Source organism: Grus americana, chromosome 6 (assembly GCF_028858705.1).
Source record: "Grus americana isolate bGruAme1 chromosome 6, bGruAme1.mat, whole genome shotgun sequence".
In the NCBI taxonomy this organism is placed as follows: Eukaryota; Metazoa; Chordata; class Aves; order Gruiformes; family Gruidae; genus Grus; species Grus americana.
In genome coordinates this window covers 13,244,858-13,259,401 of record NC_072857.1, presented here as the reverse complement: position 1 = coordinate 13,259,401, position 14,544 = coordinate 13,244,858, and the positions used below count along the sequence as shown (strand labels likewise).

Here is a 14,544-nt window from a genome sequence, read left to right as displayed (position 1 = left end):
TAGCCAGCTGAGGGGTCAGTGCGAAAAGGGCAATTCCCAAGGCAATATCTGTCCCAGAGGCTGGAAGTGAGCACGGAGAGGAGGGCAATGCACCCAACGGATGACTGAAACATTGGATGTGACTATCTTTCGGCGTTCCTCCAGACCCAAGGCTGCTGCAAGCTGTGATGTCTTCAGTAGCTGGTTTTTCTTTGCTGTGATAATACTACAGGCAGGGCAGCTTAATGGATAGACTGCTGAGCTGGCGTGCAAGAGGTTTCAGCAGAGTCTGCCTTCATCAGGATGGTTTTTCCCTCTTTTGCTCATCTCTGAAATGGAGATACTGATACCTGCTCAGTGAAACGCCCTGAGACCTGCTGCTGAAAGGCACTCTGTAAGATCCTGCTTCTGATACCATCAGTGAGAAGATGTTCTTGGGACACCAAACAGTCCTCAAGTGTTTTTCCAAAGTCCTGCCACACCACATCCATCTTTCTTCCAGCTGCAGGGACCTCCCACCTTCTCACTCCATGAAGGGGACGACCCAGCCTCAGCCCCAGGCAAGTGGACCTGGTAAACCTTCAGGTTTGCTGTTTCCAGGCTCTTTCTGTTATTCAGAGGTTTTGAACAGAGAGCCCAAGTTATTCCTGACCTAGATAGCTGTGGCATTGAGTGTCTGAGGGACTAGCACACCTTTTTTCTTAGAGGCATAAAAAAGACATTCAGAATTGATCACTTACACCCTTGCGAATCAAACAGCACTGATGTGTGTTAGAAACGGAGCTCACGTTCCCTTGTACACCTACCTTGGCTCTCCTTTTCTTGATCTGTTTTTTCAGAGCACACTCTCTGTTGCTGGCTTTACATACCAATGTGAACAGTAAAACTAGCAATTGTTTTAACTAGGGACTGTCTCTAAGAAGTGGGCAGCATTCCTGAAATGCTTTAAATTGCTATAAAGGGGACACAAAGGCCAGGCAGGAAGGGCAGAACATAGAAACATCCCAGGGACTGGACATGTTCCCCTGGGTCTGGATTGACTGGGGCATCTGGATGTCCATTTTCCCTGTGTCTTGAACTTACCGAAACCAGTGCTACCAGTCAGCTCTGAGTCAGGGCACGGTACCTTATCCCATAGCATCAAGTACAACTTAGAACTGGAGGTGAAAATAGTTGGAAAGGAACTCAAGAGGTCACTTAGCCCGTCTCCTTACTGACAGCCTGAATAATTAAATTATTCCTGATTTTCTATGCAATATATAACCTTCCTTGGTATTCTCTTACTGTTAAAGAGTGGTCTCTTCCAAAAGACCATAAGTCTTATTCTTGAAAGCCTAGAAAGTAATTTAAATTTGTGATTATATTTTGTTTGTGCTGGGTTTTCTTCATTTCCTGCCTCAGCTGATCAGCTTTATCTTTCCCTGTGTTTTGCTTGAACATTCCCTCCAATGAAGAGAAAAATCCTAATTCTTCCATGCTATGACAGCCTCTTAAAAAGTTGTTTGGAAATAGGAGTGCTTTCCTAATGTGGTTTCTCCCCCCCCCCCCCCCCCAAATCTTCTAACAGAAATCACAAGCATTACCAAGTAAAGATTTTTATTCATCCCAATAACTATTCTCCCTCCAGCTTTTCTTCTCTATTGCATTGTCTGGCCTATAGTGCTCATGCTTCTTTTCTGCTTGTTTTTCACAGTGCTTGCCCAGAGTCTCATACTGCTGGCTTTGCCGTGCTGTGCTTTGTACTTATCTATGGTACATCTTCTTCTAATATGACTAACGGTCCCTGGATCCTGGCCATACATCCTACATTCTGGATTTAAATTCTTCTTACCATCTATCTTTACTTTAATATATCTTGTGTGAATAGCCTGCTCTTTTGTAGCCATAATTAAAGATTTGCTTCAATCCTCCTTTCACAAGCCACTTACAATTTACCATAATCTTTTTATGAGTTGTTTGTGCTATTCTTCTTCCTTTCACTTCAGGCTGTGCATCCCTTGTTGCTCTATCAAATGACTCGACACCTGTAGGATTTTATTCCTCATTTCATTTTGGAATTTGATCTGCGATCAGCTTAGGCTGCTTACCATTGCACATACAAGTAGCTATTGCTGCATGTTTCTCTTCATTGTGAAGTTTGGATGTCTCTCAGTGTTTCCCTAGTTCATCTTTCTAGTCCTCCTGCCCAGTTCCCCTAGGTCAACCTTTGTTCAGCTAATAGCAGAGCTCATTAGGAACTGCATAACTGTTTGTAGCCTTGACTATATTTCTGTATCTGCAGAAAATATCTGGGGTTTTCCCCTGTAGAGGAGATGCCTTAGAGCCTCTCTGAAGAGAAGTCGCATCAGTTTAGAGGAGGTTATAATAGAACCATAGAATGGTTTGGGCTGGAAGGGACCTCAAAGATCATCTAGTTCCAACCCTCCTGCCATGGGCAGGGACACCTTCCACTAGACCAGGTTGCCCAAAGCCCCATCCAGCCTGGCCTTCCAGGGCAGGGATGCCACTTCCAGGGAAGGGGCATCCACAACTTCTCTGGGCAACCTGTTCCAGTGCCTCACCACCCACATAGTGAAGAATTTCTTCTCAATATCCAATCTAAATCTACCCTCCTTCAGCTTAAAGCCATCACCTGTTGTTATCACCACATACCCTTGTAAACAATCCCTCTCCAGGGGTAGGGAAGAAAGCCGAAAGGAATAAACAGCAGAAATGCAGTAGAAAAAATGTTGATCCTCCTTCAGTCAGCTCGTGGCTTTAAGGTGAAAAAGGGTCTGGGAGAAAAGCATGTCGATATTATGTCTGCATTCCTGTGTGACACATGAAGAACCAGGAACTGAAGCCAGTCTGTCAAAAGGTGATGAAACCCTGTGTCTTCTCACAACCTTAACTACTGAAAGATGCGTATAGTTAAGGCCAGATCTGTAGCTGGTGTACAGTGACAAAAGTTTGCATTTATGGCCAGCTGTAGATCCTGTCTAGTCACAGGTCCAGTCCCTACTTCATCCGGTAGTCATTTTATTGAAAGATAGTGTACCTGCAGTGTGAAGTGATGGATGATGAACATCCATGAAAGATGCCATGCAGCCTTAGAGGCTATATTCAAGGAGAAAGGCAGATTCCCTATGACATTTTGGAGCTGAGCAAAGATGACTTCAGATCAAAAATAAATGAAAGTTTAACTATTTTATTGGTGACCAAAGGACTGCTGTCGTGAAATGAATCATTAACAACAGAGTGGGAGCGAGCCAGGATTGCTCAATGAGGTTCATCTTCAGGCGAAACAGAGCTGGGATCATCCAATGTGCAGGAAGCAACAGGCATGGCAGAGGGGGATGGCATGCTGCAGGCTGCAAAGGAAGCCCAAGCTGGTGAGAAAATTTAAAAAAAATATTTCTTTTTGCTAATCATAGAAGACACTGAAGACAAAAAGGCACTAGGAGGGACGAGAAATTTCTCTAATTGTTACAGGTGGACTAGTGACCAGATGACAGGCTCTTAAATACAGATTAGGTACATGATATTGTTAGTGGTATTAATCTAAATACCTTTACAATTTTGAGTCTATAAGGGCTAGTGAATAGAGCAGAGATGCAGGTCTGAAGACTTCTGGCATATTTTTCTGGTTGTTCAAGTGATTTGATACATCGTTTTCTTAAATTACTTTGAAGTTTGAGACAAGTCTGCAGGCAGTGGAAACCATCTTGCTTTGTCTAAATTGGTTAAGCCATGCTCTTTCCTGGAATCAAAGAATTGGAGAAAATAAGCCAGAAGAGACCTGGAGAAGTTATCTTCTCCATCCAGGGCCAGGTCATTAAGCCCAAAGTGTTGCTCGCACACATTCATCTAGCTTCTTATAACCTTATCTTGGGAAGAGAGAAAGAGGTGAGAAACACAGATATGATAAAAGGACTATGAAAGTATGGCCAGTGTATATGAATTCAAAATAAGACTCATTATTAAGAGATCAGTGTGGCTGAGCTGAAAATCAAGAAGGGATTGTACCACAAGATGAATGCAGATAAAAATGAAGAGATCAGTTGAGTATAAACAGATTAATGTGCACAGTACTGCAGCAGGAAGCAGTGAGAATCTGAGGATTGTAAATGCAAGGGGAAAATGCAGATTGTCTTCCTGTGGATTTGGGAACCAGAAAAAAATAAATGATGAACTGAAAGTCATAGAAAAATATATTCATGGGAACTTCTGGCTATGCAAAGCATCTGGTAGCTGAATATTACATTTAAGCATGAATCATCTTGCAGATTCCCCACTTGCATAAAAGATAACTGAGAAAGGAGGAAATTTTATAGAAAGCAGTCCTTGCTTTTGTGCTTACCAGTTGAAGTTGTTCTAGCACATGACTTTCACAGAAGTTCGGGAGGGCACCTCATCCATTTGCCTGCTCTGGCACAGCACCTGCTATTTAGCCAGTCCCTAATATGTTCTTATACAATAGACATTAGAGATTGCCCGAACCCTGCAGCCCCAGCCATGCCATCTCTGTTCCAGTGCTCACCTGTTCTTGCAGAAAGGGAATTTGGCCAAAACCAGTCCTGAATCTTTTTTACTGAAAATAAAGTCAGTTATTTTTCTCATCTTATCCTCAATGAAAATGGAGAGTAGCTGGTCTCTGTGGCTGCTTTTCCTGTCGATGGGTACGAGTAGCATTTGGTAGTTTTCTTCCCTGAATTTCATCTTTTTCATTCCAGAGCCTTGAAGTGGTTCCTCCCATTTAGCAACATCATTTTGAATTCACACCCTGTTCTCCTCCAGGCTTGCTCGATCCTGGTTTCGGACACAGACATGAGCAGCACGCTGACTGTGCTGATGTTCTCTTTGCTTGTGGAAAACCTGAGGACCTGTGTGTTTCATGCCCTCCTAATCTGATGGAAAATCATTGACGGCTACTCTGAGAGGGATTTCCCAGTTGCCCATTATATGGGTATTCATCTGGACCCTCTTTTCCTTGTGAGGCATTAGAGACACTAGGGTTCGGATATGTCACATCCACAGCTGCTCTAGCTGCTACACCACTTACCCTGGTGCCGAAGGATAAAAGAGTCTGGTTTGAGAGCATTTTTTCCAATCCAAAATGGCTGGTTTGTAATCCTTATCCTCCTTTTGGTGCTTAGAAGGGATTATCCAATCAAGTATCTCTTTGGCTATGGAGGAACACGACTGGGTTGTCCTAACCTGCCTTTTTAAAGGCAGTGGTGATGCTTGTCCTGCTTCTGCCCTTCACAAGGGAAGTGGTTCAATACTACATTCAGCACTTGAAGGTAAACTTCATCAGGCTCTAATGATTTGAGCATATTGAGGTATCCAAATATTCTTTAAAAGGTTTTTGTCTCATTTCACCCATATTTCTGCTGGTTCATTTTAATGGTGTTACATATCTTGTTGCAATTTAGTATTTTAACGAAGACAAACAAAAAGGACACAACTTTTCTGGCTTCTCTGGATGAGCTTTTGTTTGCTCGTTTTCTAGTTTAAATAACAGACTTTCATTTTCCTTCCTCTTTCTCTAATATTGACAGCATTTCTAACAAACACCTTATTGCCTTTTGTGTGTCTCTGGTAGCTGTAATTCATTTTGTACCTTAGCTTTGCAGTCTCTGTTGCTCCATGCTGGATCTGTTTGTTTATACTTGTCTTCAGAAATGCCACCTTATTTCCATTTGTGGTACAATTCCTTCCTGATTTTCAGCCTCGCCACACAGGTCTCCTTCTATCGAGTCTTATTCTGAATTCATTTGTATCTGAGGTGCTTGCAGATTTATTCTCTTTAACTTGTTCTTGCTGTTTGCCATGAGTTACCAGACATTTGAATTCCTTTTCTCCCTTTCTGTTTCAGAAACCCTTCTGGCAGCTAATGGCCTAAACATTTCTGCAGTGTATTTGACAAGTAGTATGTTAATCCCACTGACTGATATGGTTTTTCATTCTAGTATTTAAAAAAAAAAAAAATCATTTCGCTTATGTGACACATAGGGCTGTGTACACACTCAGGAAATATAGCTGCAGGGTGCTGAAAATATTAAGGCATCGCATTGCAGCAGTGTGGGAGCCCTGCACAAGGGATGATGAAACCTTTTCTGTCTTCCTTTTGTATTACTCCTTTAATAACTTTGCTGCTGTGTTTGCTCTGCTCCCCTGTGGAAGGCAGAATACAGCAGGTTTCTACCTTGAGTTGTCCAGAGATACTTAGGGCAGTAAGAGATACCACCAGAGGGTTCAGAAATATTCCTGCTGCCTTGAACACAGGGTCAGACTTGCAGGACTCAAGAGTGTGTGCTAATCGGGCGTGCAGGAGACAGGACCAACGTGCACAAGTCTGTTCCTTGCACTGTCCCCAAAGTTGGGTGTGCTTTTGAGTCGCTCTTGTCTGTGAAATGGGCTTAGCAAACCCGAGCTCCCTGGAGGCTGTTCGTGGCACCTGAGAAGTGTGACCCAGGTGAAAAACAAGGTTGCGTGGGCGTGCAAATCACTGGGAGGGCTGAATATGAGGAGCTGGCCTGTGGCAGTATGGAGGAGGTACCCATCTGTTGCTTTGCCACTGCTGTAGAAGAAAAAGGGAGTAAGAAAAGGGTAGACCTTCCTGGCCCCATCTGAAGTTTGGGCTGTTGGCCCCATGTTTAGCTGCTCAGTTAGCAGGAGTGAAATGGGATCCCTGAGGATCTTCAGCAGAAGCAAAGCCAGTGCACACAGTGGGGAGTAATTATGCTTTCTCTGTGCACTCTGTCACATCTGAGTCCCTTACCTAAGCGTTCTCCATATCTTGTTAGTAATAGCCAAATTAAGGATCTGTGGTGTAATCCATGGTCTCTTTCCTGGTTTGTCAACTGCAAACTTGGTTCCTGTAATACCCAAGCGTTAGCAGCAATTCAGTACTGGAGCTACGGATGAGTTTATGGAGACTCCTTGTACCAACTGCAGGTTCTGGGTATGGTCTGTACTTTTGCCGATAAGAGAAGGGAGAAATATTTGGGAAAATTCTTTGCACATTTGCCTTTTAAAGAAGCCAAATGTAAGGGGAAGAAAAACAGGCCTGCACTGCGCTGAGAATACTGCGGAGCTACAGCCACTGAGGATGGTTTATGGAAAGGTTGTGAATTTTGCTCTGTAATTGAAACTGGCACTGGAAGAATACTGATGAAAAGCCCCTCTATTCCTGTGGGAATGGTATAGAAGGAGGGATGACAGGGTACCCGCAGGGAGCTGAGCCCACATAGCTGCATGGGGAATCCAGGGGCTCCCAGCACAGCGTAGGATGCGTTTGCCACATAGGGAGCCCCAAGGTGGCCTTTTGGATAACAGGAAGAAGAGATGGGGTCTGGGGCTGCTCCTGGGTGCTGGCTATGGCCTCCAGATTAAACTGTCTCATAGGAAAAGGCAGGGTCATTCCAGGGAATTGGTGTGGGAATGAACCCTGGGTCATTTCACTTCTGGGATAGCAAAGAAATGATTTAACAAAGTGCAGGCGTCCGTGACATCCAGTGTCCGAGCGCTTGGCAAGATGGGCATTTCAGTAGTTATGACTTGGGATGAATGTGTGGCTTTTCAGTGGAATGAGACCCCTGCAGAATAAGCCTGTCATTACCGCATCGGGAGAGAGATGCACGCTCTGCTCCTAAATCTGCAGGCTGTAGTGGTATCTGGGACCTGGGATTTTTATTCAGCTCACATCTGTTCAGCATACAGTGCTGTGCTGGGCTGGTGCACGTACGATAGCTGGGGCCATGCCAAGCAAATAGGAGGTCTGTGCCATGAAGTGCCGACAGCCCCAACCTGTGAATGATTTAGGCTGTGTTCCCTGACTCTTCTTGAACTCTGGAGTTGTCTCTCCTGGTAGCATCTCCCTCCCCTTTCTGCCCTGGCTGCACAAATGTGCTCAATTAGGGTTAACTCAAACTGAATCAAACTTCATGCCTGAGGTTGGAAATCTTCCCAGTCAACTCACCACAGCCACATAGCATGGTGGGAGACAAGGCGAGAGGGGAGATGAACGCTTTTCAGAGAAACGCATCCAAGGAAACTTTGTTCACTTTGATTTCTGCAGGAGATGATCCCCCCAAAGGAGTTTTCCCTGTTCAGAAAAAATCCCCGGTGAGTGTTACAGCTGGCTTCCTTTGCTTTGCTTTCTGCTCAGCTTGCTCTAAACATAGCAGGATCTCTCTGTTCTTTCCTCTGTTGTGCTCTGTCTAGAGACAAACACCCTTTCTTGCAGAGGGTTGAAATAAGCATTAACAACTCAAGGCAAAAATCCCTCCACTAACCTGATTAAGTTAAGAAGGGGCAGCTTAAAGGGAAAAAATGAACTGGCTGAATGTTTGGGGAAAAGGGTAAGGGGTTTGATTGCTGCCTTTTTCCTGAATGCTGCTTTCCTCGTGGGAAAGGATTTACTTCTCTGGAGGGGGGTGTTGTGTGTGGGAGGGAGGGAGTTGACCTATGTGTTTGCTTAGTTTGGTGAAACCCACCAGGGAAGGGTCCCCAGTGCTGCAAAGCAGAAGGAAGGACGGGCCGCTGATGTGTGTTACAGAGCCTAAATGCAGTGCCAGAGCCTGATTTACATCTTTGGCTCTGATTTAAAGCCAGATTCAGGTGAATATTTTGTTGCCTTGCAGCTTTGAAGTTTGTGCAGTTTTCAGCTAATTCTGGCTGAGTGCTTGACCCCTAAAAACTGTACGTTGTATTCCCTATGGGGAGAACAAGGCTTGTATTGCACCTGCTTTGACTTGCAGGACAGTAATACTGGTAATGCTAACAACTTGCTTTTAAAGCCTGCAGTCACTCATGTCATTAGCAAGCCAACTATTTAACTCACAGTTTTAAGTACTGTGCAGACATTAACTAGTGGATATCCAGAGCTCCTGTGAAATATTAATCTTAGTCCCATTTTGCAGCTAGCCAGCAAGGAGAGGTGAAAACAAGCATCTCCTGTAGCTGGCACTTTAAATGACCTTTCTTCTTCCAAAGACACAGACCATTGACTTCCACAGTATCTTTTTAAGAGCTCCATAATCCTGCAGATCCCAGACTTACAGTGGTAGCTAAGCACGGCAGACTATCTGTGCGCTCATGAATCCGGGCTTAGCCTCTTTGCTTTTGCTGGGGCTCTCTGCTGAGCAAGGTCCTCCTCCGCGAAAGCGAGCAAACTGCATCTGGCTCTCCACATGGATGAAAGCTGCCCGCTTTTGGATGTCCAGGCAGGCCACAGGCAGGTCAGTGATACAGCGCAGAGAATACACGAGGGTTTCTGCGTGTGCTGATGCCAGCTCGTGACATACAAACCAGATGGAAGTACCCCTGCTTGTAAGTCGTTGCTCAGTGTTTGCAAGCACTTACCCAGGGTCCTGGCTCTTGGGGAGGTTTAGCTGGGAAGTGACCACCTCCCGCTCTCCTTTCCCTGCTTGCCCCTGCTCATCTGCAGGAGGTGCCCATCCCAGAGCAGGAGTGGCTGAAATGGGTCACTGCCAGGTTTTCTGTCACCGCAGCTCGCAGCATGGCATGTGATACCTTAAACCGCTGCAGCTAAATCCAGCAGGGCTTGTGCATCGGGTGCAGAGGGGTGAGTTCAGGCAGCAGGTTCCCGTCACCTGGCCATCTGGGTTTGAGCAGTCACGCTCTGCATTTCCATCCAATGTTATTAAATCTCATGAGTACTGATAGTGAGGTCTGTGAAAGAGGAAGAAATTATCCGTGTTGTACAATTTTACTTCCAAGTTCAGCAAATGCCTCCAGGCACCCACAGGAAACATTATTTGCCTCTTATTGCTTTTCTTCTTTATTAAGAAAAACTTGTTGGAGAAAGGTATTCTGTGTGTGCATATTTCTGTGTGTTTGTGCATTTACAGCTTGTGTATGCCACCATTTTTAGGATAGTCTAAAAGCGGGAGGCCCCAGTGCAGTTTCCAAGGGAGCCCACTCTGTCTTACAAGCCATATCCTGAGCATGAGGGTTTCAGAGTAAATAATAAATGAAATGGATAATTACGTATTTACCCTAGTAAAGCAAAGAGGCCAAGAGTTTCTTAATAAAAAGGCAGCCCATAAATAGTGAGAGAAAAATATATATAAAAAAGGACAAAGATATTTGTCTTTAGAGATGCTGGGTTAAGTAATGGAAAGCATTTTTTGGTTGTTAGGGTTTCGTTTTTTGTTCTTTTTTTTTTCCAGACAGCCAGTCTCTTTTCTTTTGTTGCTCTTGCATAATATTGAGCAAGACAGCATCATTAAGCTAGACTCTTCCAAACTTGATGCCATTGCTTTGGGAATCCAAATAAGCTCGGGTCTCTTGGTGGTGAAATAAACCTGAACAAACACATCTATTTTGGTATCTGTATTTGCATTTGGGACTTTGGGAAGAAATACGGGAATTCATTATTTCCGACACAGGGCACAGAAATGCATGTGAAGAGTTCATCTCGCTTCACTGGCCCATACCATGGCTGTTTAAAACCACAAATATAAATCACAAATATAAATGCAGCTGTTACTATCACACTCCTCCCCCTATCCCTCACCAAGTGCGTAGCCAGCCCCTCTCTGCCACGAATTGGCAGAGGCTGGCAGTGCTGTGAAAACCCGCTTTCCCTGTTGCAAGGCAGTGGAGGTAAGCAGCTTCCAGACCACAGTAGGGCAGCGAGAGGGACGGAGGCCCAAGCAAGGTCATGCCAAGACTCATCTGTTTCAATGCCTTGTTTTTCACTTGGAAACTACTCATTTTAGCTAGAGTAAAGTCAGATCTGGGGAAAGAGTGGCCACGCTCGTACAGGTTTGACAGTCCCATCGCTGTTTTATTTAGTTTTGATTAATAAATTGAATTATCTGTAGCTATGCCAGCATTTGTGGAATATGAAATGGATGGACAGGGAGTGCTGGACACAGGGCTGACACTCTGCTTCAGTGAAAGTGGTGGCGCAGTTCAGTGCAAGTGACATGCAAAGATTGAGGGCAATTGTCGCCTGGGAGGGAGCAGCTTTACACAGAAGCAGACAGCAGCTCCCTGCAGTCTATCAACTGATGAGGCAAGGTCTGGTGCTAGGAGAGGGAGCAGTTTTGGGGCAGGGTAGTAGCTTTATGTGAAGTGTGGGAGAAAAGGCATCTGAAGGTGTTTTTTCATCTCAGTGGTTTTTTGCTTTGCAGTGGAGAGGCAGTAGGACCCTTCCACTGGAGTTCCTGGAGCTACAAGCATGGTGGGCTGCTGACAGCCCACGAATCCCCATGGCGGTACTTGCTGGGCCCATATTGGCCAGGCTGATTCACTGGGGAGCCTTAACCAAAGCAAGATAGGTGTGGGGCCCCCTCCCTCCTTTGAGTCCAACCCACAGGCCAGCCAAGCAGCAGTGAGCGCCTGGTTTTTGGACTGGACTCCCCTCCACCACCCAGACACTATGGGGATATGTTGCTGGGGTGAAGACTTTAACAGAGCTGATATGTTCTTGTTTGTCTCCCGCAGAAACTCTGTGGCTCCAACTACCCCCTAAGCATTGCCTTCATTGTGGTGAATGAGTTCTGCGAGCGTTTCTCCTACTATGGCATGAGAGGTATGTGGCTGGGAAGCAACTTTCCCGTCCTTGGGTTTCTATATACACTGGCCCGGTGTACAAGGGCTGTGCTGTGTGTAGTCTCAGTTGTCTTTCAAAGTAAATTAGTATTTTGGGATGCAGGTATGAATAGTTTGCCTTAACATTGATGCTGCACCTGCTCTGAGCAGAAGTTGAGACTAGAGAGCTCCAAATGTACCTTCAAGTCTAAATTTGATTCTCTGTCCCAAATCTGGTTTTCCAGTATGTGATGTCTTTCATAGTTGTCTGCAATCAGCGTGTTTGGGAATTGAATCATACAGGCACCTAAATTGCAAATAGAAAATGTGCATAAACATAACTACAGGTTACAGTAAGATAAGCTAGAAAATATTTTTTCCAGCTAAATATAAATGTTTGAGCAAAGAACGCCTGATACTCATATATCTCATTTTAGCTTTTCCTGTGTGAGGGATTATGAGGAACAGGTCTGAAAGCACAGATCTTTCCACAACAGTGCTCACAGCTGCTAGACAAATCAGTGGTTTTCTTCCCACAGTGATGTAGTTTCCTGCTTACCTGCAGAGATACACGTTAATTATCTGATGTGATTTGCTTGTTTCCTTTTAGCTGTCCTGACGCTATATTTCTTAAGCTTCTTCCACTGGGATGAGAATCTCTCCACTGCTGTGTATCATGCCTTTTCTGCGCTCTGTTATTTCACACCTGTCATCGGAGCCATCATGGCAGACTCATGGCTGGGAAAATACAAGTAAGTGAAGACATCTCTCTGATTCAGACAGCGTACATCTACACCATGCAGCCTGTGCAAGGACAGTGCTGTGTGTGCTCCCAGTTTTGAGCTAGCTCAGAGCGCAGCAATGACACACTCGCGAAGGTCAGGTCCTCTCTGTTAATGGCTGCACAGGTGATCTGTTTGCTTATGCTGTTCTGTGCTCCTCTTTCACCCAAAGGCCAATAGGCAACAAAGTTGGAACAAATTAAATCTCACAAGCGCACTTCTCCTCCACTGTCCTTCCCTACCCACCTTGAGGAAGCCGAGATGTAGAGTCTTTAACCCTCAGCTTGCCAAGATCTGCTTCTGAGAGGGATTCAAAGATGGTGAGGAAGCCGTGTCATCCTCTACATCTTGCAGTTTCAGATGAAATGTCCCTAACTATACTATACTTATACTTTCACAGCATAGGGAATGTGTGAGCACACCCGTTTTTATGCCAGAGATACCTGAGTTCACTCAAATCATCTCCCTCAGCACATAACCAGGTAGAATCTCCCTGAGTAAGTTAGACAGTCTTCCCCTCCACTGAAAAGTTGTGGGGCCATCATCTGCTCCAGAGTGGTGATGAGCACGTGGATATAGAACTTTCTTTGTTTGGCACTGTTTCTTCGTTGTCTGAGGAGTCTTGGCAGTCAGAGTGATGAAGTGCAGCTGAACCCTTCTCTCTAGGACTAAGCACATCTGGCAGAAGAGTCTCAACAGGAAAAAAAACAGTTGCCATATGCCTTTCCAGCAGGAAATTCTTAAGGAGATATCAATGTTCAATTTTCTTAGTGCTCAATTTTAGTCATTCTCTTGTCCCTTTGAATGGAAAAAAATAACAGTGGCAGTTTATTAACTTAATTGCTTAAGATCACCTAGCAATGTTCATTGGTATTTGAGGATATCTATCTTGCAGCATGACGTTGTGAGAAGGTGAATCCTTATGCAGGCTTTGGTGCGTTAGGCAGGAAACTTTCCCTGGAGTAATCCCTATGACTTAGTGTGAGGTGGCTTTTGTTGTAGTAACTGGACCTTGGCCGATACCGAGGACAGGATAACAGATTAGAGGGGATTTAAGAATGATCTGATGTGGCTCTAAATTAGCTGTTGCAGCCAGCGTTTGGATGCATCAAGGATCGCTTCCATACTCAAAGCTCATAGGGCTTCTAGTGCCTCTGTACTAACAAGTCCTTCCATTCCCTCTGTGTGTGTCTAGTCTGCACATAAATACATAGACATCTCTTAATCCTGAAGGTGATGAAGGAATAGAAATCACACAAGAGCCTGATCCTCCTGGTCAGATTTCTTCTTCTCCCTCACCAAGACGTGGGAGGCAGATAGATGAGCTCAGCCCTTCAGAGGTACTTGGGATCTAAAACAGATTTGTAGTGGGGAAACCACATCTAACTTGGATGTGTTAGGTGGGTTGAATGTGGGCAACAGTCCCCACAGATGCCTTCTAGTCAAGGGATTCACTTAAGCACGTTACAAAACACCAGTTATTAATAATATGGAAACAGAGTCAGACCTGAACAGTACCCTTCTATTTGCAGCCTTCCATGCATGATAAGACTGGAACATTTTTAGTTTATCCTGCTCAGCAATCACTGCAAAGAAAGCAGGGGCTGTCCCTCCTTAATCCTGAACCCATTTGCCTGTCTCTTTCTTCCAGGGCACTCAGTGTTGACACAAAAGAGTTATAGCTGCCTGCTATACCCGTGGTACAAATAAACTGGTTGCTTGTGTGTCTGCCAAGTAGACCTGCCCTATCAGGAAGCACAGGTGCACTATGGTTTTGGATCGTACATCACCCAGCACCTTCAGTCACTGCTGTTTGCTTTCCTCACAGGACGATCATCTACCTCTCCATTGTGTATGTGATTGGCCACCTGATAAAGTCAGTCGGTGCAATTCCATCCCTAGGCAACCAGACGGTTCATGTGTAAGTAGCTGTTGAAACCGCAGTGCTGTAGTAGGTTGCGATGGTAGCTGGTTTACCCAGGACTGTCATTTGTTTCACCTCCATCAGGCCAGCAGTTTGGGGGCTGTGCATGGGTTGCTTTTATCAGGGAAGGGTTTGGGATATCTGAGTAAGAACACAAGGGTGGATCTGGAGTGTGAATGCACCAGAAGGAGTTGGAAACAACCATGGAAACTCCCCTAACTGAGATAGGGACCTCTGACCACTCCTCTCTGCTATACTGTGTTATACTGGAGTTTGGTCTCCTCCATCCAACTGCCTGCACCAGGCTCATTC

The 14,544-nt window shown here is 45.0% G+C and overlaps 1 protein-coding gene across 2 annotated transcripts in view; it reads left to right on the top strand.

The window, feature by feature from the left end:
- Positions 1-3,277: 3,277 nt before the first annotated feature.
- SLC15A2 (solute carrier family 15 member 2) overlaps positions 3,278-14,544 on the top strand; it is a 46,191-nt gene continuing 34,924 nt past the window's right edge. Inside the window, exons 1-5 of one of the 2 annotated variants that reach the window (XM_054830538.1) lie at positions 3,278-3,350; positions 8,042-8,088; positions 11,440-11,527; positions 12,137-12,278; positions 14,137-14,229. In XM_054830538.1, coding sequence (XP_054686513.1) covers positions 3,302-3,350; positions 8,042-8,088; positions 11,440-11,527; positions 12,137-12,278; positions 14,137-14,229 — 419 coding nt within the window. In that variant the 5' untranslated portion in view covers positions 3,278-3,301. Of the gene's footprint in view, positions 3,351-7,784; positions 8,089-11,439; positions 11,528-12,136; positions 12,279-14,136; positions 14,230-14,544 lie in introns of those variants that run through there. The other variant, XM_054830537.1, reaches the window with a different exon arrangement.